Source organism: Lissotriton helveticus, chromosome 11, assembly GCF_964261635.1.
Source record: "Lissotriton helveticus chromosome 11, aLisHel1.1, whole genome shotgun sequence".
NCBI lineage: Eukaryota > Metazoa > Chordata > Amphibia > Caudata > Salamandridae > Lissotriton > Lissotriton helveticus.
In genome coordinates, this window is record NC_136072.1 from 351,771,876 (window position 1) to 351,797,699 (window position 25,824).

General features: G+C 46.5%; 1 protein-coding gene across 4 annotated transcripts in view; it reads right to left on the bottom strand.

Moving 5' to 3' along the window:
* WDR53 (WD repeat domain 53) overlaps positions 1-25,824 on the bottom strand; it is a 1,236,996-nt gene that overhangs the window by 1,166,924 nt on the left and 44,248 nt on the right. For all 4 annotated transcript variants that reach the window (XM_078665753.1, XM_078665750.1, XM_078665751.1 and 1 more), the window contains exon 3: positions 2,617-3,114. In XM_078665753.1, coding sequence (XP_078521879.1) covers positions 2,617-3,096 — 480 coding nt within the window. In that variant the 5' untranslated portion in view covers positions 3,097-3,114. The remainder of the gene's footprint in view (positions 1-2,616; positions 3,115-25,824) is intronic.

Genomic DNA, 25,824 nt, shown 5'->3' on the forward strand with positions numbered 1-25,824 from the left:
TGAATATCTACAATTTCTTCAGTATCTTCTCAAGACATCAGAAGTATACCAGAGAGTTCAAATTTGAAGAATAATTTTGTATTTAAAATTGCGTGATGAATTGAAATCAGGGCTGTATCTTCACATCTTTATATTGAGTCTTTAAGGAATATCCCTATCTTCAAACAGGAAACAAGATTAATGGTACACGTACTGAATTTGTTATTCACAGGGGCATTGGCTCAAACTCGTGAATAAATAGATCCTGGACAATGCGAAATGATCAGGGCGGTGGTTCGACCTACTATATTGATAATATGGCCCAAGCTCCTAATGTGTCTACAGGCGGTTAAAATCCTGTGGCGTGAGAATATATATCCCGGAGAAAATAACTGAATAGAGGCGATAGTTCAGCCAGCGGCATTAAGAAGGGGGCCCAAATTCCTATGCAATCCCCCGACGGTTAAAATCCTGTAGCGCGTAGGGGTAGCACGCCTTCCTTCGAACACGTCGCAGTGTGGATCCAACGATAGAACTGGAGCGGGCCAAACCCGGTGCCTGTACTTGCTAATCCCACCCCACCCCCCTCTGTTGCCCCCTCTGACTGCCCTGACCCGCTCCCCTTGGCCTCTCATATTTTACCTCATCCAGGGCTTAGATTAAAGTTCATTAGTTTCCCCTTCGGGGAATTGATGCAATCCTTAGGCGCACCCTCATTTCTCTCCTTGCACTGGGCCTCTCGTTTAATTTTGTGCGTGCACCAGGGGCATCTGAACATGCAGCTGTAGCAGCTACAGCAGCTGTGGAGTTCTTAATCGGCCTCTTCTTTCTACAGGTCCTGACAAAGGTTCATAATTGACGTGAAAGGGTGGATGGATATATTCATGGATGAATGAGTGTAAGGATGGATGAGTGTAAGGATGAATGGATGGATGAGGTGAAAGTGGATGGATGAGTGAAAGGATGGATGTAAGAATGGATGAGTGAAAGAATGGATGGATGAGTGAAAGGGTGAATGAATGGTTGGGATGAAAGTGGATTGATGAGTGAAAGGATGGATCGTTGAATAAAAGGGTGGATTGATGTATGAGACAGAGTGGATGAATGGTTGATGGTGGGTGGCTCGGTGGAAGGATGGATAGATTGATGGGTGGATGGATGGCTAGATGGATGAATGGATGGAAGGATGGATGGATAGGTTGATGGGTGGAAGGATGGATAGGTTGAGGGGATGAAGGATGGATAGATTGATGTGTGGATAGTTGAGTGATGCGGTGGATGGAGGGATGAGTGAAAGGGTGGATGGATTTGAGTGAAAGGGTGGATGGATTTGAGTGAAAAGGAGGATGGATTGGGTGAAAGACGGATGAGCAAAAGGATGGATGAAGGAATGAGTGAAAGGGTGGGTGGATATGAGTGGAAAGGAGGATGGAGGGTGAAAGATGGAAGAGCAAAAGGATAGCTGGATGGAGGGATGAGTGAAAGAGTGGATGGAAATGAGTGAAAGGGTGGATGGAGGGGGTGAAAGTGGATGGATGGATGAGCGGATGGATGGATGGATGAGTGGAAGGAAGGAGAGATGGATGAGTTTGAAGGATAGATTTGGAGCTGGGAGGATAGGATTGGCCTCAAGTGCATTGTGAACCACTCGCTTTAGCAGCTACAGCGGGGGTGGAGCTCTTGATGAGCCTCTTCTGCCTGCAGCTCAGCAGACAAAAGGCCTATAATTAACGAGTAAGGGTGAGTGAATAAAAAGATGGATGTGTTGGTAAAAGGGTGGATAGATGAGGGACTGTATGAGTGGCTTGCTAGATGGTTGAATGAGTGAAAGAATGGATGAGTGACAGGAATGGTGGATGGACGATGGATGTGTTGATGAAGGAAAAGATAGATGGGTTGCAGGGTGGATGGATAAGTAAGCAAAAGGATGGATAAGTGAAAGGGTAAATTGAAGGATGAGCGGAAGAATGGGCGAGCGAAAGGATGGACAGATGGCTGAGATGGATGGCTGGATATGTTTGGGGATGGATGGGTAGATTTGGATATGAATGGACAGATGGATGGATTGACAAACAATGGTGAAAGGCTGATGAAAGAATGAATGGAAGCCAATTTATAGGTGAAATGCTAGATATCAGTGGGTGAAGGAAAGGATGAATGGGTAGATCTGCAGAAAAGAAGCAAAATAAGGAAATCACTAGTATTCAAATCCTTCTATACTATGAGCCTGACATAACCAGAGAGGCCATTATCAGAGCTCTTCTATAATGAGTGCTGCCATTATTTGACAGTGCACTACATGGCACCAAAGGGACAAGTGGATTTTGTACAGGACAAGTAGATTTATGAAGCTAAATGTCCCATGGACAAGTAGATATTTTATTAAATTCCACACCCCTGACCTCGAATCGTGAACTTTCAGCTAACACTAACAATAGTATGAATAGCCACAAAATACTCTGTAGAACAAATCCACTCTTTAAACTTAGCCTTAAACTCTGAATAATAGCCACAGTTCTAAATACTATTATAATCGAATGAAACAGACCCTCAGATAATAGGTTCTTTAAAAACATAAATCTAGGTTGGTGAAAAGTATTCATATTCAAGAACTTCTAAGGCTTTCAATGTACTAACCTGCATGTCCAGGCCACAGGATAACATACCCTGGGGTCTTCCAGGCCGGAAGGCAACAGCTGAGCAAATATTTGAATGCTTCCGAAGGGATCGACTGACTTTCTTGCCTTCTAAATCAATGACTGTTATTGTCCCCGAATCATCTGCAGCAGACAAGAGACTTTCGTTATCATTAACAGAGATGCAGTTGATCTCATCCTCGCTCACCCTGAAGCGCACTACAGGTTCCTTAAGTGAGCGGACATCCAGAACACTGACAGTTTCACCATGAGAGGTATACAGCCTACTAGGGCAGGTGGGTGAAAAAGCCACACAGGTCACATCTGCCCCACTGTCAAATTTCAGTTGATCCTGTGGGACACCTTGATCGCTCCAAATGGTAAGTTCCCCTGCCTCTGCTCCAGAGGCAACCAGCCCGTCACTGCTCACACTCAAACACAGTATAGAATTTGCATGTCCATTCTGCCACTTCACTGCCATGGCATGTCAGAGGAAGACCTGTAAAGACACAATTGTATATACAACATTTAGCAGTATTTGATAGGACGCTGTATGATTTGTGCATCTCTGAATTAAAACATTTGTTGTGCAATCAGTGGTTGGCAGAGTTTGAGCACAATAGTAAAATCTGTTTAAATCAATGAGTGTGTTCCCAGAAGCAAACAAAAGAGCTGCAACTAAATAAAGAATGTCATGGTATCCAGATACAAGTTTTTTAATCTCTTTTTTAAAAGGCATTATAAAAATGAGCCTGTTTACAAAACAACAGTATCAATCCTGAACACTGCGTTCTGGGACAAATCACAGACACAACCCTTGAACAGTTGGCAAGCTATTAAAGCCGGATTTCGAAATTATACAAAGGGGTGGGGGGTCGGGGGGTGGTTCTACTTTCCAGTGACTCTGCCATGTGCTGGAGGCTTATTTTACTGCAAACTCTCAAATATGATTTCTTGTCACAAAACCAAGTTATGTCACACTTTAGCCATTACGGTCTGCCAAGCATAGTCATAACAAGCATTGCCATAGCCAATAGGTCTCGCTTTTGGGACCTTATAAGTGATTAGCCATGAAACACTTGATGGTGTTTAATGAAGTATATTGTGCAGGATAACGAAACACTTATAATGTCCCAAAGGCGAGACCTAATGGCTATGCATTTGGGGGCCTTATAAGTATTTAGGTAGAGCTATTGACTTTGCAAATGTTTCTAATCTGTGCTGTAGAGAAGTGTGGCTGCTGTGCAGCATGTTGAGAAGTTGTAATTAAAAAGTGTAAGAAGCACTGAGTGATGCTGTGGTGTCGATGCTGTGCTGGCCCTGAGTTATGCAGCGGTGGCGTGGAGTGATGCTATGGTGGACCTGAGTGATGCTGTGGTGGTGCTGACTGATGCTGTGGTGATTTTGTGGAGCTGCAGAGTGATGCTGTGGTGGTACGGAGTGATGCTGTGATGTTCCTGAGTGATGCTGTGGTATTGCTGAGTGATGCTGGGGTGAAGGTGAGTGATCCTATGGTGGCCCTGAGTGATGCTGTGGTGGTGCTGAGTGATGATGTGGTGGTGCTGAGTGATGCTGTGGTGGTGCTGAATGATGCTGTGGTGGTGCTGAGTGGCACTGTGGTGGTGCTGACTGGCACTGTGGTGGTGCTGTCTGAGGCTGTGGTGGCATTGAGGGATCCTGTGCTGGCCCTGAGTGATGCTGTGGTGGCCCTGAGTGATGCTGTGGTGGTGCTGACTGATGCTGTGGTGATGCTGATTGATGATGTGAAGCTGCTGATGGATGCTGGTGGTACTGAGTGATGCTGTGGTGCTGCCGAGTGATGTTGTGGTGAAGGTGAGTGATGCTGTGGTGGTGCCGAGTGATGATGTGGTGGTGCTGAGTGATGATGTGGTGGTGCTGAGTGATGCTGTGGTAGTGCTGAGTTATGCTGTGGTAGTGCTGAGTGACGATGCGGTGGTGCTGAGTGACGATGTGGTGGTTCTGACTGATGCTGTGGTGGTGCTGAGCGATGCTGTGCTTGCCCCGAGTGAAGCTGTGGTGGCGCTGAGTGATATTGGTGTGTCCCTGAGTGATGCTGTGGTGGTGCTGAGTGATGCTGTGGTGTGCCCAGTTTTATTAAATACCCTTCCTCTAAAATGTAGCTTTTACCTTTGTTCACCAGGTTCTAGTCAGACATAAAAATCAATTTTTCTATGCTCTTGCGGTAGCATCAAAAGACTTTTTATAAGGTAGACTGCGCCTAATAGGTTATTCTATCACTTGCACAAAAAGCACATGCCTACTCATGCAGAGTGGAAACAGGACTGTCAAAAGTCGGAGGGGGCATGTTTAGATGTGGCATAAAGGGGTGTGGACAAGGCGGCAGAAGTGCTTAAAGCCCAGTGCCTCACCCGAATATAAATCTGGACTTTGAATTAACATCTCTCTTAATAGAGGCTTGCTACTAATGCTAGCCAAGAACACAATGCGGAGCATCGGTGTAGGAGAGTAGGGTCTGCTTCCTGTGCAGCTCCGAGGCACCCTCAAAGCTGCGCATTGGGGACTGAGAAGCCCCAGCCCCGAGCAGCTTTTGCACCAAAGATCACCCCTCCACACTCACCGAGTACTGCGTGGGGCCCTTTTGCATTTTCCTGCTCGACGCGTCTGTTCCGTCACTTGCCCGTTGGCTAGTGGTCACTACGACGATGAACCTTTGAATTTACTCTGCTGGTCTGGTTGCTCCAGACTGGCCCTCGCTCCCCTGAAAAGGAGCAGTCTCTCTGACCTTGCTGGTCCGAGTAAGAAGCGATCTTCAAATCCTGCGTGGGTTGCATTTGCCAAGGCCTGTTGACTCCGATCCGGAAGCCGACACCGCCGACAGCGAGAGCCTTCGTGGGACAGTCCGTGTTCCACTCCTGGTCATCGTCGCTGCCCCCGAGTCCACGTGGCAGCTGAGACAAGCTTCTCGACAACCACCTGATTGCGCCAGACATCGCCTGGTTCCTTCCTGGTTCCATCCTGGTCACTGGCTAGTGACCCAGACTCTGTCCCCTCTGCTTTCAGGTACTCTACATCTTCGATCCACCCTTGGATCCAACCGGACTCTTCTCTCCTGGCCGCCTGCAGCATCTTCATCTCCAGGCTCCATAGAACTCCACGACGAAACCCGACGCACTTTGACACCTATGCACCCGCTTCCTGTGGGAGAGGTAACGAGAGTACTCCGGTGCTAATCTGTAGTGGTTTACACCTCTAGTGTCCTAGTTTTAAGTGGCTAAGTTCTAGTCCAGTCGGAAGCCTTCTAAAATAGTAACTTTGTAACTTTTACGCACCATTGACTTCGCATTGGTGTATGTGTGTGCTTTAAGCGCTGCACCCGAATCCCGCGGGCCTCTCCCGTCCTAACTACTGTTAGACCAGTGTAGCCAAAGCGATTCCCAAGGCCCTAGGCCTTACCATTGTTCGAGACGTGGTACTTATACCACTATTTTAGTATATGGTTTTTGTGGCCACCGGGCATATCCATAATTGTGCAACTTTTGTATGTTTAACTGTGCTTTTGTGTAAACGCTTGTGCCTCTGCCCTCATAAAGAGTACAGAGGATTATTCTAGTAATAAATACAAATATTTTTATAATATATAACTTGTGTGGTGTCCTTTCATTTGATATTACAGGATTGCATATGGTAAAACAGCTGGCTTCACATTACCTCTTGAGTTAAGCCTAAGACTGCTTAGGCCTATGCTACCCCTAGGATAGCTTGTCTATAAGGTTGACTTACAACCACTCACCATAAGGGTTGCTTGGACTGATACAAGGTGCTCACTAGAATAGTGAACATCATACATCAGGCCAACTTCTCACAATCTGCAACACTGCACGTTGTACATTGTATAATTTTGAACATTATAATAATGTTTAATAAAGTCCATAATGTAAAATGTGCCAGATCAAACAAAATTCTGCTGAAGAAATGATGTGAAACTACTGGCCCCAGAAAACTATGAATCTAAATGAAGTCAACAGGGTTAAAAATGTTGTGTTTGCCTACAGAATTAGCTAATACCGCTTGCATTTGTACCGCGTATGTGAAGAAACGGGCACATAAAATGGGTAGAGTTTTTTTTTTTCTCGTATCCTTCTACTGCTAATGTATGAAATTTCACCATAGTGGGTGAGGGAGGGAGGGAGGGGGAGGGGGAGCGGAGCGACATTTCACATTTTTCACCTTTAACCATAAAAGTAGGTAACATCTTTTAAAGAGCAAGGCAGATAGCTTCAATAATGGTGTGCTCACTTCATCCAATGTTGTTGCCTTCACTCATAATTAAACTGTGAAAACCATAGGTTCGGTGACTCCAGCAAGAAATGAATGACCGAGACACATTGTAAGGAGGCTCAACAGGACGTAGCTTGAATTGAATTAAAACAAATGTAAAGCCATTAATCATTGACACCACTTGCAAATTGCGCAAAAATATTCACTATAAGCACAACACAGCATAAAGCACTTCAACAAGTTCCTATTTACTCCACCCTCTTCTGTGGCAGGCACAGAACGCCAACAAAGAATATACATAAAAAGCTAATTAGCCCTCAGCAGTATGATGTATCGAGCAGTGTGAGCAGCTGAAAAGCAAATTTGCTGAAGCCTGATACCCAGTCTTCAGGGAGCCACATGATGAACCATACCGGCCTGGGGCACCGTATTCCGAAAATAATAAAACCAAACGCAGCAACAGAGGTCGAACTTGTGTACTATATTTCCGGTGTTAAATCGTTTAACCAAAGAATTAAAAATCACACAGCACAGACAGGTTAGTGCATACAATAATAAATTGCGGAAGGACATTTACTGTATCTATATTCGGGTGTAGTTGTTTTTGTAACGTATTAAATCTTTCCACAATGCTTTGTGCTCACTTTTTACATTCTTGGTGTTTTTTAATTTTAAAGTTGAAGTACAATCTCTTTTTCAAGACAAGCGACCGCAAGACGCGCTCTGTGGTGGGGGAGGGGCGGAGCAATTGAATTGAAACTAATTCAAAGCCATTAATCATTGACAACACTTGTAAATTGCACAAAGATATTCACTATAAGCACAACACAGCATAAATCACTTCAACAAGTTACTATTTACTCCACCCTCTTGGCACCTTGTTTAATTCTTTAGTTTGTAGAAAAAGAACAATGGTGCCCTCTGCTGTATTTAAGAAGTATTGATGCATTCTTAAAACAAGCATTGACGCGTGAAAGCACTTAATGAGCCATGACGGCTTGTAGATAAGAAAGGTAGATGGCGGCTGCGCATGTAAACGCGCACATGCACGCAAGCACTAGGCCAGCCAAAGCTGCTTGTGGTAGCACTTTTTAAAGCCCCTACTAAATGTCTCTCCGAGCGGTGCATACGCGCTGGCTCAGCGAGACCTAAAAAGCATCCCTTAATAAGCCATTTGTGGCAGTTCGAATGCTCCCACGGAAATACCTTTACTTCAAAAGTACACTTTTCGACGCTTAGTTTCTATTCCAGATTTTATATAATACAAGCTTCTATTGCACACAAAACTCAGAATCAAACACACCCAATTGTCTGGTTGAGGGCATTATGGAGACTGCGCTATGTAAAGACAAATTTCTGGTGCTTGGAGATTTGAATTTACACCTTAACAACCCCTTAGACAATGTTAGCAAGAATTTCTGTCAGGCATTAGGAGCCCTCCAATTGAATCAAATTGTAAGTGGTCCCACTCATCAGTTAGCACACTTGCTCGATCCTATATTTGTTATTTGGGGGGAAGTAGAAGCCATGACCCCTATCCCCATCCAATGGTCGGATCATCACATAGTACCTTTCTCTATACGAATTTCTGGTGGAAGATCTCCGCAGCCAACGGCACTGTACCACCTTAGGCGGAGATGGGCCACCTTCTCCCAGTCTAAATTTTGCGAGGCGTTGACTAAAGGAGGGAGCCCTGGGGGGGATGATGTAGACACGGCTAACACTAATCTTTGTAAGCATATCAACGAGGCGCTAGATTGTACAGCCCCTCTCTCTTAAGCCAAATCAGGTGGCCGGGTTCAAAAAACTGCCCCATGGTTCAACGATGAACTACGAGTCATGAAAACCGCACTGAAGAGAGTCGAAAGACAATGGCGCGGGGCTCTTTCCTAAGAAACTAGAGACGCCTACTTGATTGAGAGGCGACTTTACCATGGGCTAATTAGGAAGTCTAAAACAGCATATTACATGACCAGAATTAGCGAAGCTGGTAACTCGATGAAGGAGCTTTTTTCGCTCTACAAAACTCTCTCGAGTGGAAAACCAGCCACTGCCCCAGATGACTGCTCGCCTGAATCCTGCGATAGGATCGCAGATTTATTTGCTGAAAAAATATCCAAAATGTATTCGGCATTTCTGATTCAACCCATTAAGGGGACAGAATTTGTGGAAAGCCCTAGGGAATGGGGGGAATGGGGGGGATAGACATAGATTGACCAACTTTGTCACCCCGCCTCCAGAAGATCTATTAAAAATCTGCAGATCTGTGAAGTCGGGATCTCCGTGGGACCCTACTACACCAAAACGTCTAGCGGATAGCCTAGTGGTTTTCGAACCTTACATTAGACATCTATTAGACGTGTCCTTCAGCACCAAGACCGTGCCCAAAGACTGGAAAAAGGCGGTGGTTCTACCCCTTAGGAAGAAACCTAATATCAGTTTCGATAAACTAGAGAACCTCCGGCCAATTTCCCTTCTACCCTACCTGGCCAAAGTGGCTGAAAAAACGGTCAATCTGCAATTGATGGATTTCGTGGAAAAGGCTGCCTTATTACACAATACCCAATTTGACTTCCGTCCCCGCCATTCAACGGAATCTGCGCTCCTGATGGCGGCGGAGACCCTACGTCAGGGGGTGGATGAGGGTCATACTATGGCCCTCATCCTATTGGATCTGAGTGCAGCATTCGACACTGTAGCTCATACCACCCTGCTACAGTGTCTGAACAGTGGAGGAATATCTGGAGCTGCACTCCAATGGATCCAATCGCTCCTGACTGGGAGAAGCTTCCAGGTCCGCCAGGGTGATCACTACTCCAGGGACATAGGATTGGGCCAGGGCGTTCCCCAGGGATCGTCCCTGAGCCCCACCCTTTTTAATCTTTATGTCTTCCCAGTGGCTCCGATTGTTGTGGACCATGGGCTGCAAATTGTATCCTACGCAGATGACACGCAGCTGGTTATCTCCCTTTCACGTGCGCCCGGCCTTGCCATGGACAGTTTCGGGGCTTGCATGCAAGATCTCGCATCCTGGATGTCCACTAATTGCATTAAATTAAATGGCAACAAGACCGAGGTGCTCGTGGTGGGGAGGAACCCATCTGTTTGGTCGTCGGCGTGGTGGCCCCCATGCTTAGGTGAGGTCCCAACACCTCGTCAGGTAGTCAGAAACCTTGGGGTCTGGCTTGATGCTGACCTGTCTTTTGGACCCCAGATAGACCCGGTGGCGGGTGGCTGTTTTAGCGTTTTAAAAAGCATACGGAAGGTCCTAGTTCTCCTCCCTACGTCCGCCCGTAGAACGCTGGTGCACGCCCTCGTCACATCGCGTCTAGACTACGGCAACCTATTGTACCTGGGAGCAACCTGTAAGGCAATAAATCGCCTTCAGGTGTTACAGAATGCGGCAGCCCGCCTCATTTTAAAATTCCCCAAAAGATCGGCCTCTAAAGCTGCCCTTCAGACTCTCCATTGGTTGCCAGTAAGGAGCAGAGTTGATTTTAAAGCCCTCTGTACTTGTTATCGCATCCTTACTGGGAAGGCGCCAACACCACTCCAGAACCTAGTCACCAGGTATATACCATCACGCGCTTTGCGCTCCTCACATGGAGGCCTATTAAAGGTCCCTAGGGTGAGAAGGGCCCGCATGGGAGGAAGATCCTTTCGCTACTTGGTGGCGAAGAGCTGGAATGCTCTACCTCTTAATCTTCGCCTGGATCCATCTGAATCTAGCTTCCGGAAGAAACTAAAAACACATCTATTCTCTAGATAACCGGGCCCATTCCTTACTTCTGTTCTGAGTTTTTCAGTTTCAGCGCGGGGACACGCTTCCGAGCGTAACCAAGCGCTGTACAAAATTCCCTTATTATTATTATTATATCAACTGACTTAAAGTCTAGCGAAACACAGCAGTCCAAGACTTACTCAGGAAATTAAATGGGCTGTAATCTCAGAAGTCAGTGGAGACCATAATAACATTCAATAGGGCTACCACTCCAGCCAACAGTATAACTTTTTTTTTTAATATAAATATTTTTATTTGTAGAGAGCAGCAACATAATTAACAACAAGTTTTACAATTTAACAGTTTGATATATGGTAGATTTAATAAATTGGGTATGGATTTCATATACATTTCATATTTATATAAAAAACATGGGAATGCAAACAGATAAAATATAATATGAAAGAGGGTAAAAACGAATGGTGGGGAGCCTTATACAATAACTGGCAGAATTCTCTAACAGCCTTGTTCGCAAAGATCCTAACAGAGCTACAAGTCCGACAACCCCTCTCTCAGACAACCAGAGCAAGCCAATTCCGCCGGCCACTATACCTTGTAAGCCACTTGCTCATAGGAGACCATATCTTGCAGCCTCTATTACTGGGGCGCCTACCCTTGCAGTTACACAAAGTTCTTTTGAGGTTATATATTGCAAGTAATCGGGCCAACCAGGCCTGACAGGTAGGTGGCTCTGCATCCTTCCACCCTGTTGCTACAAGCAGCCAGGCTACAGCAACCACAATAAAAATAAAGTTAATATGGCTTATATCGAATATTACTTTATTTGTCATAACCCAGGAGCATCATAAGTGGAGTTATACGAACCCTTCTCCCCAACACGTCATGCAGGAAGTCTTCGATTAGTTCTTTCAAAGGTAGCAATTTACCACAACTATAAAAACATATGTATCAAGTCAGCTGACCCTTGAGCACATCTGGGGTATTTCTCATCCTCCCTTTTGCCCCAGCTAAGGAACTTTGCCGGAGTAATGTAAAGATTAAAAATGGTTCGATAGTGCTGGGCTTTTAGGTTGGCTGAGAGGAAAATTGTGCTACCTAGTGCAATTGACCGATATAAATCTGCATCTCCATCCCCCAGCTTCCTGCCCATTTGGCTTCTACCTTCTCCAAGTCATCAGGAATTATATGTAATAGGAATTTATAAATATGTTTTACCCTCGACTGTGGATAGATAACAGCTTTCAAGAGTGGGATGTTGTCTAAGGAGAACTTTTCAGTCTCAAATTGAGTTAAAAACGTTGTAATCTGTGTATAACTAAAATGAGACACCGCAGCTACTCCATAACCCTGCAGGTCTGTAAATGAACGCATTTGGTTGGCCATATACAGAGCCCCTATCGTGGTTATTCCCTGTTGTTCCCTTTGCCTACTCATCACATCATAAATCATTACAGGAAACAAAGGAGATCGACACAGAGGTGTATATCTATTATACCTGGGTATCTGCAAAAGTTTGACAACTTTACTCCACAACTTCGCCGTTGCTATTACACGCTTAAACTTTTTTTATTTTAGTAACTGGCCTAAACCTGTCGGAGAAGCATGACACGTGCTGATCTGCCTACAGCCAGTTCGTGTACAGTGAGGATAGCAAAGCCAGCTCCTGGTCCCCGATACTTAAACCAGTATTTTCTGATATAAACACCACCACCATGTGTTGTAAAAAGGCTGCATAAGGCTGTATCCCAGATTAGGAGCCACTCACCATACACATTCTTGTGGCAGTGTTAGTAATTTTAAAGATCGTTGGGGTTTCTTATATCTCCAAATTAAATTTAAAAAAATAGATTCTAATTCCTTTAGAAAAAAACCTTCACTGTCAAGGGGGATATATTGAAACAAATACAAAATCTTGGGGAGAATATTCAGTTTGAGAATATTACATCTTCCTATTAATGAAAAATGAAGCCTATCAAGGCGTCTTAAATCCGTACTAATCTTCTTTAGCATGGGACTCAGATTTATTGACCATATAGAGTTAACCCTACTACTAATCATGACCCCGAGATAAACTGCTGCGTCCTGCCTGCAGGGATCTGAAAGAGGAGTACTGGAGTTAGAAACAATATGATTTCCCTGCATTCAGTAAATAGTCTGATCTCAGGCCATATTCCCTAGCCAAACTTTCTATTTCTGATATTGCGGCTTCCGGATCAGAAGTCAATATAGCAATGTCATCGGCGTATGCCATTACTTTGGTATCAAAACCGATAACGGATATTGGCGATCTTATCTAACTTTGGAAGATTTGCTGAATAAATGGATCGATATATAGGGCAAATAAAAGTGGAGAGCTGGGGCAACCCTGCAGCAGTGTCCCCCTGGCAACCTGAATACAACCTGATTCCTGGCCCATTATCTGCAACCTGGCATTAGGTTTAAAATACACTGCACGTATGGCCGTTAAAAAAGCCTGGACCGAACCCATTTTGATCCAAAATTCCCCATAAATACAGCCTTTTCTGCGTCCAGGAGGATCATAGCCATCCTTTCACCTGCTACCTCTGCTATATCAAATAAAGCTATGGCACGCCTGATATGGTTGGTAGTGCCTCTACCAGGTATAAAGTCATGCTGTCATGGAGAAACCAGGTGAGCTACGATCCTACCTAAACGAGTTCCAATTTTTTTTTTTTAATATAGCTTGGAATCTGAATACGAAATAAAGGGTGATAGGACGCAGGATTGTCTGGAGGCTTATCCTTTTTTAAGAAAATGTCTGTCTCTGTTCCTTGCCAGGACTCCAGGGGGAACCCTGCTTTGATGTGCACCTAAGAACAGGTCTAAAAGAAGGGGAGCCATCTCCACCTGTAGTACTTTATATAGCTCCAGAGGAATTCTATCAGGTCCTGCCGCCTTTCCTGAGGCCATAGGATGTAGAGCATTTAAAACTTCCTCAAGTGTAATATCCGCTTCCGACCTTTGTCTCATCTCATCATCAACCCCTCGTGGGTCCCCTGTAGTTCTTTCAATCCCATTAATAGAAGAGGGGCTGAGGCAGTGTTAGAAGTGGGCGGGGACGGAAGGGCACGGCGTGCCCCTACTTTTAAATATTATTTCAGTCCGTTCCCCTACTTTGTTTTATAAAAGCATACCGGGACTGCAGGAATAGCACTTTTTTAAAATTACATCGTTCAGCCTGTGTGGTGCACCCTGCACATCGAGGAAGGCCTCTGCAGTGCCCCCGACCTCCTCCCCTTCCCCTCTGTGTCTAGGGGCCTGCAAAGTGACACTGAAAGTGCAATCAGTCTAGCATAGCGCGAAAACGGCTGCCTCTGATGGCCCTGCTGCTGCAGCTATTCACACCTCATTTTGTGAGGACTCTGCCTGCCTGCCCCCACTGTGCCAATACAATGGTCACATCAGGATACTTTGGTGTCCCCGCCCTTGACCTCCCCTGTCATTTATTTTCGGGCTCACGCAGACCGAGGGACGCCACCTGGAAAAGAAGACAAACATTTGCCATGCAATAAGTCTGGCATTTCTGATACTTAGAGATATTGGCGTAGATAATGTTTTTAATGAGGAGTTTTTGTTTGCAGTGGAGGGCTTTATTCTGCCGGTTTTTGTTGTGTAGGTTTTCTACTTGATATAACGTGTCAGAAAGAGTGGAGTATAATTTTAATTATTAACTGTATTATAACAGTGCTAGCCTGTGTGCTGTCAAGGATGCAAAGGTGTTTGTTAGTGATTTAACCTGCATTTTTATGAGCGATGTGGAAGGGTGGGCGAACGAAGTTATGAGCATTGTTTATTAAAATAATGTTTTTTTTTGTTCTTGATGTTAATATGACGTCAGGACCTCTCTTCACTCTCTTGTACAAACAAAATAATAAGTATTGACTAGAACGGGAAGCAACTGAGTTTGGGTTTTAAGAAACTAATTGTTAGCAAAACCTCACCTGTGAATCCTAATGATAAGTAAACTTCACTAATTATTAATATTTGGAATATAATGAGCAGGAACAGGTCCAAAAAGGTATATGTAGATATCAATGTAACACCAAGCAGGTGAGTCTAACAATTAAAAATACTGCAGGACTATTACATATTTCATGGAAGATTGATTAAAAAGCATACTATTGAGCTAGGCAGCACAAACAGTGGTTAAAACGTAAGCAATAAGGAACAACATGGGAACACAGCTATTTTCCTGATCAGAAGTGCACTGAGTAGCGGAATGTAGTATTGTTATAAGAAAACAATACGTGCAGGAACGATAAGCAGCTGAGACACAAATAGTAGCGGGAGATGGGTGAAGGACCCCAACCCCGCAGTGAAACAGATACAGTGTGATCTTCTTGTGATTAGTATAATTTTACGCGAGGGTATCCATGATTTTATCAATTAAAATTAGTAACAGTCTATTGCAATTAAAAATCTGACGTAAATCTCACACATCTCAAACGGCACAGATATATGTTTTTTCAATATAACTTCATCACATTTATGTGGAATTTATTAACAACTTAAGAGTTACCGCTGGACTATCATCAGCACAGTCCTGATTCACCCTAAACCCTAGGAAAGATTCCACTTGAGCAAATAAAACTCTCTTAATTTTGTCATCATTTTGCAAGCCAGAAACCATAGTTGAACGTACAGATAATTGCCAAATAGCTGGTATCACCGGGTCATAAATATGTCTAATTTGTTCACTTTGCCACAAAAGGGTATAAAATGCTAGTGGCCTTAATCCAATGTAAGGGAGTAGCAGAGGCAAAGGTCCTTGATCAAGCGGCTCTGGATCATGTAGTGTAACCACAAATGTTGAGATGTATCAAAACTGCCCCTCATTAATGCAAAGCTCTCTCAATGTATGCGAAAACACTGAGCCTAGCTATAATGAAAATGTGTACTAACTAAGGTCCAAGGCAGGTTTTGAACGGTCTCAGTGGACAAAGATGATACCAATGGGGATGATGGACGGAGCGTTTGAGCAAATCAAACACTCACCCCCAGTCAACTGATCTGGGTTTATCCATCATAATTTTTTAGCTCACTCCACCACCCCAGTTCAGACATGGCCATATGAAAATCAGTCTGACCCTGTGCCTCATGGGAACAGTCCAGCCCAAACTGCCAAGCCATGCCTTCCCTGGACCGGAAACAAGCATACTGGGACCGGTTTCTGGCTAATCAGGCGTCATCAGCCAGGCTAGCTTGAATCCAGTGGCAAAGTGAGCAAGGGACCCACATCTGGGCATACCCTGTCAACTTAGGGCGAACAAAGTGATACCAAAGGGAATCAAGCTATGCTGGCTGAAGAGGGGTGAAACCCCGAAACCGGTCCTAGGATGCTTGTTTCCAGTCCAGGGAGGACCTGGCCTGGCAGTTCAGGCTGGACTGTTCCCATTGGGCGCAGGGTCAAGACTGATTTGCATATGGCTTGGTCCAAACTGGAATGGCATGGTGAGCAAAAAAACTATGCATTTAGGCCCAGATCTCTGTACTGGGGTGAATGTATGACATTGTTCTGCATTCTGTCCATCAATAGTTCTTTTTGCATTAGTGGACAAAGATATCGGATGCCATGCCTCACCTGTAGTCAGTCACGCAAGTGTGTTTTTTTAAACCCATAAAATAATATCAACTCCTTAAGAAATGCAGCATTATGCCCACAATGCACAGTTTTGTATACATATTTTTATCCAAATCTATTACGAACGATGTGTAACAGAGTATGAAAGGATGATAAAGAGCATAGGACTCTATGAAGTGCACACAGTTGCACGGTTCAACTGCAGATTTTTTTTTGTTTAAAGCGTCATAGTCATAATCTCTATAGTTAAGTATTTGCAGACAATGAACCGTGTTTTGCTTTTTCGCTAACGATAAACAGATTGCATTTCATAAACTCTATAAAGTAATATATCCCAATCCACACAAGCATCTCAGGGGCAGATTCTGTGTAACCCTCCACTATCATAAAATAAGATCTGCTTGTTACATCAATAAGTAAACCGGACGAGTTGTGTTACAACGTTTCTCCTTTATTTGTTAATTTTTGGGTGGTTGAATATGTAAATATTGGCATTTGTACAGACAGCCCAGAGGCTGTCACTGACTCCATCCTACATTACCCATATCCTCCCACTCAAATTTATTAGGCGGTGCTGCACTGACATCAATACCTGCGGATATCATAGTAGTTGTTATGACTAGACATTGATAGGTTGGGTGTCGGTTCAGTCTAGAAGCTCCGTGGTCGCAGATCTAATGCAGTCAATTCTTCTTCAACGACGACCAATGCTTAGCATAATGTGTCCACTGATCCCTTTACTGAATTCCTCTCTTTGAACAGCACATTTTCTCTAACGACCTAATTGATGAACCTCTGTACAGCGATAAGGAGAAGCTCATATATACCCAAGCTGAAAAGAACTCAAAAATAGGTGTACGGCGACCAATTCCCAGCACAATTCTAACCTTTCTAATGACTGAGTTGCAGGGGCTTGGTGCACTAGTCCTGCTGGTTTACCTGTAGGTGTTCCGACAGGGTGTATCTCTCTCCCTGTAAGTGTCCCGACCAGCTGTATCTCTCTCCCTTCCACTGCTCCACAGGCTCATATGTTGATTGGCAGCCAGCCTTTCAGGCATTTCTGGTTTGAATCGAAAGCCAAAGGTGCACATGCAACCCAAACAAGATGGATCACTGAGCTATCAAACGTCTATTGCTGCAGAACTAACGTATTGTGACGTTGGCGTGATAACGCAAGTTGCAGAATTTTAAATGCTGTGCGTGACGTACTGCAGGACAAACAGCTTTAGCACCCAGCGCATCCCATATTCTCAGGATGGTGGTGAGAACTTTTTTAGGAAAATATAGCTCCTGGGTCAAAGCAAGTAGAAGAAGATCAAGGTAGTATAGAGAGAAATAGAACACACCCATGCAAGACCGGCATAGATAATTGCCTATTCTTCAGGTTTATGACAGGCTCGTACTTTCTCCATTTCCGATAGTGCATCCACGTGCAGGGCTGAGACATCAACATTCACAACAAACCCTCCCAAGTCACGGGAACAAAGATGGTGTTGGGCTGTCCAAATGGGCCGTCCTTAAAGTGGACAAGGCGGTAACCCAAAAGCCCGATTGCCAATTACGCGCCATCGTTTTAACATAAAAGCTGATGCAAGCCAATTAAAAAGAAGGACGTGGCCTAAAGTCCCCTTCTCAAACTGTATCGATTCCAAAAGGCCCTCGCATGGTGAGTGCAGCACATGCCAGGCGCGACCTAAAAAGGGCTTCACTGAGGACTTTGTGGCTTGCTGTAAATCTGCTCCCCACCCAGCCAGAACTGAAAAATAGGGGGACAGCGGCTGCTGTAGAAGAGGCCCTCAGCTGACCCAGCCCCACTAGCCTCTCCTGAAAATTCTTCTCTGTGCCTGCCCAGAGGTCCCGGGCCCCTCCTTTACAGCTCTGCTCTTTTCTCTGTACCGGGGCCTGCAAGAGGTGCAAGAGGAGCCTGGACTGCTTCTGAACTCCACAACCATCAAGTAAGTTGGGAAAATAAAACACCTTGTGCATTTTTTTTAAATAACCGGAAAATGTTGAATGTCTTATCTGCTGTTTTGTTGTTATTTTTTTAAGGTGTACCACTGCTTTGTCTGTGTTTAGGGATGTGGTGTATTAAAACAAGCATTTGCAATGCAATAGGTCTCGCATTACTGAAAGCTTGACCTATTGGCGTTGCAAATAATAATACAACACCAAAAGCTCAAACTTTCAGTAATGCGAGACCTATTGCATTGCAAATTGTTGCTTTTTTAGGCAAAAGGAGATTAAGTGACTTGCCCAGAATCAAACGATGCTTGAGCCTCCTGCCAGACCCGAACGTGGTTACGTTAAATAAGAAGACTAGGAAACAAATGGTTTATGATTCCACTTATAAGAGTATTTGTAATATTCTGTGATTGAAAACATGTCCCTCATTGTAAATGAATTAAATGTCAACAACTTATATATTAAACCTCAAATAAACATGTTTATTGATTGTTTGAATTAAATACCGTTATAAGCTGTAACTGGTCAGTGAAATGCCAAACGTACAAAAAATTGGTATGTTTTGCTATTTCTAGCCACACCTCTGACTCCGCCCACTGATCCAATCCTCTGTTTATTCCCGCCCCCTGATTCTCCGCCCACAGTTCCCCTACTTTTTTTCCCCCACTTCGACCACTGGGCTGAGGTTGTCCTATCGATATAGGTTCTGATAGAAGCTTTCACAATCAATAATGATATCCTTTGAGCCTGTAACATACCGTGGATCCAGCCCTTTAATGCCGGAGATATTATTCCTGGCAAGCTTCTGCCTTGTGCGGAGCACTAACAGCTTCCCCACAGATTTTCCATACTCATAACTTTCATTTTTATGCACCTGGAATCCTTCGGCGAACCTCCTGATTTCAGCTTTTGCCACCACTATTTATTGTTGCAACGCTGATTGAGTCATCTCTTGGTTCTGGCGTGCTCCTTTTCTAAAACAGCTAACGTTCCAATCAGGCCATTAATCTCACACTTTTGCTGTTTCCTATTCTTCCCCACAAAGCAAATGATCTCACCCCTTACGCCAGCTTTAATTATACTGTCCCAAACCATTCAACGTGAGGTACTGTACCAGTTTGTGTCAAAGTACTGTACCGCTCAATGCCTAATGTGTTGAATAAATGAATTGTTGGATGGCAATTTTCTATCAAATGTACAATTGGACCGGGCCTGGGCATCCACTTGAATTACCATATCCGTGATTAAGAGGTAGTGATCAGACAATAATTTAGGTAGCTTCTTGATTCCCACTGTAGTAAGCACAGAGGAAGAAACCAGACAATAGTCTAACCTATGGGTACTCACAAACTTTCTCTCGGGGGCCACATTTACAGTGTGGTTTGTGGCTGAGGGCCGCACCGGTGGGGGCGGGGTCAGAGGGGGAGGGGCGGGGCTAAAGCAACAAAAAATGTGACCATGAGGTTGAACACAGGTCCCTGCAGCAGACGCCTTCGTCCACTGAGCCACCAGACCCGGCTTACACACATCTCCCTCTCTCTCCCTCCCCCTCTCTTTTTCCCTCTCTCCGTCTACCTCTCTCTCCCTCCCTCCCTCTCCCTCCCTCCCTCTCCCTCCCTCCCTCTCCCTCCCTCCCTCTCCCTCCCTCTCTATCTCCCTCCCTCTCTGTCTCTCTCCCTGTCTCCCTCCACCTCTGTCTCTCTCCCTCTCTCTCTCCCTGTCTCCCTCCCTCTGTCTCCCTCCCTCTGTCTCCCTCCCTGTCTCCCTCCCTCTCTGCCTGTCTCTCTATGTCTCCCTTCCTCTGTCACCCTCCCTCCCTCTGTCACCCTCTGTCTCCCTCCCTCCCTCTGTCTCCCTCTCTGTCTCCCTCCCTCTCCCTCCCTCTGTCTCCCTTCCTCCGTCTCTCTCCCTCCGTCTCTCTCCCTCCGTCTCTCTCCCTCCGTCTCTCTCCCTCCGTCTCTCTCCCTCCGTCTCTCTCCCTCCGTCTCTCTCCCTCCGTCTCCCTCCCTCCCTCTGTCTCCCTCCCTCTGTCTCCCTCCCTCTATCTCCCTCCCTCCCTCTGTCTCCCTCCCTCTGTCTCCCTCCCTCTGTCTCCCTCCCTCTGTCTCCCTCCCTCTGACTCCCTCCCTCTGACTCCCTCCCTCTGACTCCCTCCCTCTGACTCCCTCCGTCTCCCTCCCTCCGTCTCCCTCCCTCTGTCTCCCTTCCTCCGTCTCTCTCCCTCCGTCTCCCTCCCTCCGTCTCCCTCCCTCCGTCTCCCTCCCTCCGTCTCCCTCCCTCCGTCTCCCTCCCTCCGTCTCCCTCCCTCCGTCTCCCTCCCTCCGTCTCCCTCCCTCCGTCTCCCTCCCTCTGACTCCCTCCCTCTGACTCCCTCCCTCTGACTCCCTCCCTCTGACTCCCTCCCTCTGACTCCCTCCCTCTGACTCCCTCCGTCTCCCTCCCTCCGTCTCCCTCCCTCTGTCTCCCTTCCTCCGTCTCTCTCCCTCCGTCTCTCTCCCTCCGTCTCCCTCCCTCCGTCTCCCTCCCTCCGTCTCTCTCACTCCGTCTCTCTCCCTCTGTCTCCCTTCCTCCGTCTCCCTTCCTCCGTCTCCCTTCCTCCGTCTCCCTCCCTCCGTCTCCCTCCCTCCGTCTCCCTTCCTCCGTCTCCCTTCCTCCGTCTCCCTCCCTCCGTCTCCCTCCCTCCGTCTCCCTCCCTCCGTCTCCCTCCCTCCGTCTCCCTCCCTCCGTCCGTCTCTCTCCCTCTGTCTCTCTCCCTCTGTCTCTCTCCCTCTGTCTCTCTCCCTCTGTCTCTCTCCCTCCCTCCGTCTCCCTCCCTCCCTCTGTCTCCCTCCCTCTGTCTCCCTCCCTCTGTCTCCCTCCCTCTGACTCCCTCCCTCTGACTCCCTCCCTCTGACTCCCTCCCTCTGACTCCCTCCCTCTGACTCCCTCCCTCTGACTCCCTCCCTCTGACTCCCTCCCTCTGACTCCCTCTGACTCCCTCTGTCTCCCTCCCTCTGTCTCCCTCCCTCTGTCTCCCTCTCCCTGTCTCCCTCTCCCTCCCTCCCTCTGTATCCCTCTCCCTCCCTCTATCTCTCTCCCTCTCTGCCTCCCTCGACCGGTCTCTCTTTGTCTCCCTTCCTCTCCCTCCCTCGGTCACCCTCTAACTCCCTCCCTCCCTCTCCCTCTATCTGTCTCCCTCTCTGTATCCATCTCTCTGTCACCCTCTGTCTCCCTCCCTGTCTCCCTGTGTGTACTGGCATTGTTTGTTCCAGAAGGATTAGTCTGTCCTTGTCCATTCATACCTTGTTAGAACCATGTTAAAGGTGTGGGGGGCCAGTGGATGCCTGCTGCCACAAACTGAACACCCGGTGTGAAAAAAAGCATGATAGACCGCCAGTGGTACTTTTACATGAAAACTGGCCTGTGAAAGCTTGTGCAAGTGATCAAGGATATGCTGCCTTTCAGTTAACATCCTGTGAGGGCAACTTGTAAAATTCAATAAGTAAACATTTCGGAGACCTTCTGTTTTTTTCTGGTAGCTTGCACATATAGCTGGCAATTGGGGTTCTTCTGTGGCCTGGTCACATTTGCTTTGGCGATGTGTGGCTGATCTAGATTCAATGCACTCTCCTAAGATCCAGTCTTGGGAAGAGATGTGTAGAACAGAGGGGTATCCAGAGGAGTTTGGGCGCATGGCCCCACCCTGTGCCGCGCCTCACCCAGTGCCTGCATTTATCCTAAGAGAGAGGTGCTGAGACACTTGAGCTAATCTCCAGTCAGGAGCTCTCCCTCGTGCCTAACTCTGTAAATATCTTAGCTAATGACCCCTAAACAATAAAATAACTACACCACTTCTTGAGATGCAAGATAAACAAAACGATATCAATACTTGAAATTGGTAGGACGTCAGCTTAAGAATGTATATGCACATGTGAGCCACACCGTGTGTGTTATTTAGAGATCTGGTATGAGATGTAATGGCGCAAATAAGACTAGGAAAGCCTAGGGCTGAGGCCATATTACCAATATGCACAACGGGAATACTGGGCAGATGGTCCGAGCAGCAGTGGCAAAGGAAACCCGACCTGAGCAATAATCCCTACCCTGGTACGATACTGATGCATAGGGTCTGGGGCCGGCTTGAGACAGCTTCCCCAGTGCGCACACACAGCCGCACCGAGCACTTCACAGGTTTTTAAAAGACCATTTACATGTTAATTAAGCTTTGTTGGTATTTCACCTCTTAGCGCCCCTACATCTCCACTCTGACAATCAACCCCCCCCCCCCCCCCGGCCCGCCCCCACAGAGCAGAGTCTCTCCAAGTCCGGGCGTTTGCTGACACAATTTAAAAAAAGATTAAACTCAGGTACGATTTCTGGAGGGTCCGCGGGCCGCCAGTGAAGGCTTGCCGGGCCGCTGAGTACCCGTGGTCTAACCTAACATACTTCTTCTGGGGGCATGAGAAGTATGTAAACCCTAGGTTAGTGGGATTCTTAGCTGCCCAAACATCGATTAAATCGTAACTAGCTTTTAGAGCAGCCAAGGCCCTATACATTTGTGGCTTCCTACCCTAGTATTTATGTATTTGGTCCCTACTCACTTCCTGATTTATATTCAGATCCCCACAGATTACTAACGGTTCTGGACAGGATGCCAGTTCAACCTCTAGATCATTGAATAACTTAGGGTCATCCCGGCTTGATCCATAAATAGTGCAAACTGTCAGCCCGATGGGCAGCAACACAATCATCCATCTGCCCCACTTATCCTCCAAAATTTGTGTTGAAGGACCAACGCTGTTTCTGATATGAATAGCAACCCCCCTTATAGTGGAGGTTTGAGTGGAGCACGCTGCTATGGTGTAGCCTCTAAACATCAGGGTATCCCGCTTCCCCCATGGGATATTATAAATTATGTCAGCCCATGGGATCTTAGAACCTTGGCTAATCTTGCACGTTTGAACTTATCATTTAGGCCCCCCATGTTGATTGTGTGAGAAGTTGGCCTGGTATATGATGTCCACTATTCTAGTGGGCACCTTGCACCAGTCCAAACGACGCTTATTGATGGTAGGTTGTAAAGTCAACCTTATAGAATGCTATCCTAGTGGTAGCTGTGGAGAGCAGCCTTCAGGCCAAGACTTAGAGGCAAGTTAAGCAAGTTGTTTTACCAACTATAATCTCTTGAATGATCAAATGAAAGCACACCACACAAGGTATATATCAAATATATATGTATTTATTCTAAACACAACCCCTCTGGACTCTTTATGAGGTCAGAGGTAAAGTGCAATACAGGGAACTTAATTAGCATACGATAAGTTGCACAGTATACGTTATGCCCTAGGGGCCTCACAAACTATATACTAAAATAGAGGTATAAGAACCACGTCTGAGTTAGAAAGCAGGCCTAGGGCTGTAGAACCGCTAAGGCTAGCTAGAACCACCAAAGGTTAGGATGCAGGAGGCCCACGGGGGGCGCCTGCAGTGTCTAAACACAGCCGCAGATCACCATTGACTTTCTATGGGGAACAAACAAGTAAGAATTTTAGAGCTTAAGGGCACTTCTGGGTGAACTACGATGGAACCCTTTTAGAGTTAGACACTTTGAGAGTCAAGACCCTCGAGACAACCGGAGTAGTCGAGCTACCTCACCCACGGAAGCCGGGTGCATATGTGTCTTTTGATGTCGGGTTTCGTTGTCGATTCCAATGGAGAGGTGCGAAGAAATGCTGCTACCGACCAGAGGAGAAGTGTCAGGGTGGATACAAGGGTGGATCGGAGCTGTGAAGAACCTGAAAGCAGAAGGGACAGAGTCTGGGTCACTAGCCAGTGACCACGAAGGCGATAGGAAGATGCCAACCGATGTCGGGTGATTTCAGGAGAAAGAGGTGAAGATTGTCTCTTCAGCCACGAGGTCCAGGAGGCGTCGACGACGACCAGGAGCTGAATTCGAGCTGTCCCACGAAGGATCTAGTTGACGGAAGTGTCGGAATCCGGATTGGACGCAACAAGCCTTGGCAAACGCAATCCACCAAAGATGTTGAGATTGGCTTCGGTGCAGACCAGCAAGGTCTGAGGAACTCCTCCTTTGGAGAGGAATAGGAGCAAGCCTGGAGCAACCAGGAAAGCTTAAGAAATCAAGGATTGGCCTTCGAGGGGGCTCACTAGACAATGGACTAGGAACCGCGAAGGCGCGTCAAGCTGAAATGCACAAAGCGGACACTCATGGAGTGTGGGCCTCTGAGCTTCGGTGCAAAAGGTGCTCGGGGCAGGCGCTTCAAATACCCCAATGCACAACTTCAGGATACTCCGGGAAGTAGGTTCAGTTGCAAAAATTCAGGATGTCCAGGAGTTCCAGCCCCACGTCTCTCGTGTCTGCTACAGGTCTCAGCTTTGATGGGAGCGCAGGTCAGCGTCAGGAAGTCCGTGTCCTGTGTCGCAGATTCTTCGGGATCCGGAGGGAGCCTCGAAAATGCAGACTGGCAAGGATGCAGTTGGAGCCTGTTTGAACAGGGTGGTCAAACCTTGACCACAAGGGAGATTTCTGCCGTCTTCCAGTCGATATGGAATGTCGAAGGTCCAAGATACATGTTGCAGAGTTTCGTCCAAGGTAATCTAAAGTCCTAGGGACTGGGATCCTATTCTTATAGCAAGATTAGGGGTTGGGCTAACTCTAAGGTCCCTCCTATGGGTGGACCTGGGGAGGGGGTGGTTACACCCCTTCCCCTTTGTCCAGTTTTGCGCCAGTGCTGGGCTGAGTGCCCCAGCAACCGGTTTGAACTGGGAAATGCATTGAGCACCTAGTGTGCCCCAGGCAGTGTCTGAAAAGCATTCACTGAATGCAACCCACCCTGCCCAAATACCCTAAAGCCTGTCTGGGGAGGTGCTGGCACCACCCTGGACAGGAAACCTATTGTCCAGGCCTCCACTGCCGGAGTTTCGTCCAGCAGCAGGAGGGCAGAATTGTGTCTGTGGTAGCAGCATCCATTTTGTAATGCTGGGGCTCTGTTTAACTTTAACCAGGTTAAAGTAACTACATGTCTTCTCCCTCTAGAAGGGTGGAATGCTACCCCTACCGCCAGAACTGGCGGGGGGGGGGGGGGGAGGTAGTATTCCAAAGTTTTTGACACCGAACACGACATGTTTCGATAAAGCCAAACCAAAGTTAGCATTAACCGCGAGGATTATAATGCACTTAAGGGTATATGGTATGGCTATATCATACAACTGCTACAAGGAGATGGTTCTGAAAGCTGCAGAGGAGCTCAGCGCATGCTATGGCACCCTCTCACACAAAACCAAGCACTCTGCCTCCAGGATTGTCAAGACCTGCCATAGGAGTGACGTATATTATTATCATTATTATTATTACAAGATTTATAATGCGCATGGCTCCCTCAGCGATGAGGCGTCCCAGCGCAACCAGAAGCCTAACCGGAGCAAGAGAACATAGCAAGCGAGGGATATCACAGAGTGGGGAACAGCCAAATCTTAAGGGACTTGCGAAATGGCAAAAGATTGGGAATGGCACGAATACATACTGGAAGAGAATTCCACAGTTTGGCCGCCATGAGGCCAAACGACCGGCCACCAGCCCTTGCTTTCCTAACACGAGGAACACAGACCAAACTTTGGTTAGTTAATCGTAAGACTCTGCTAGG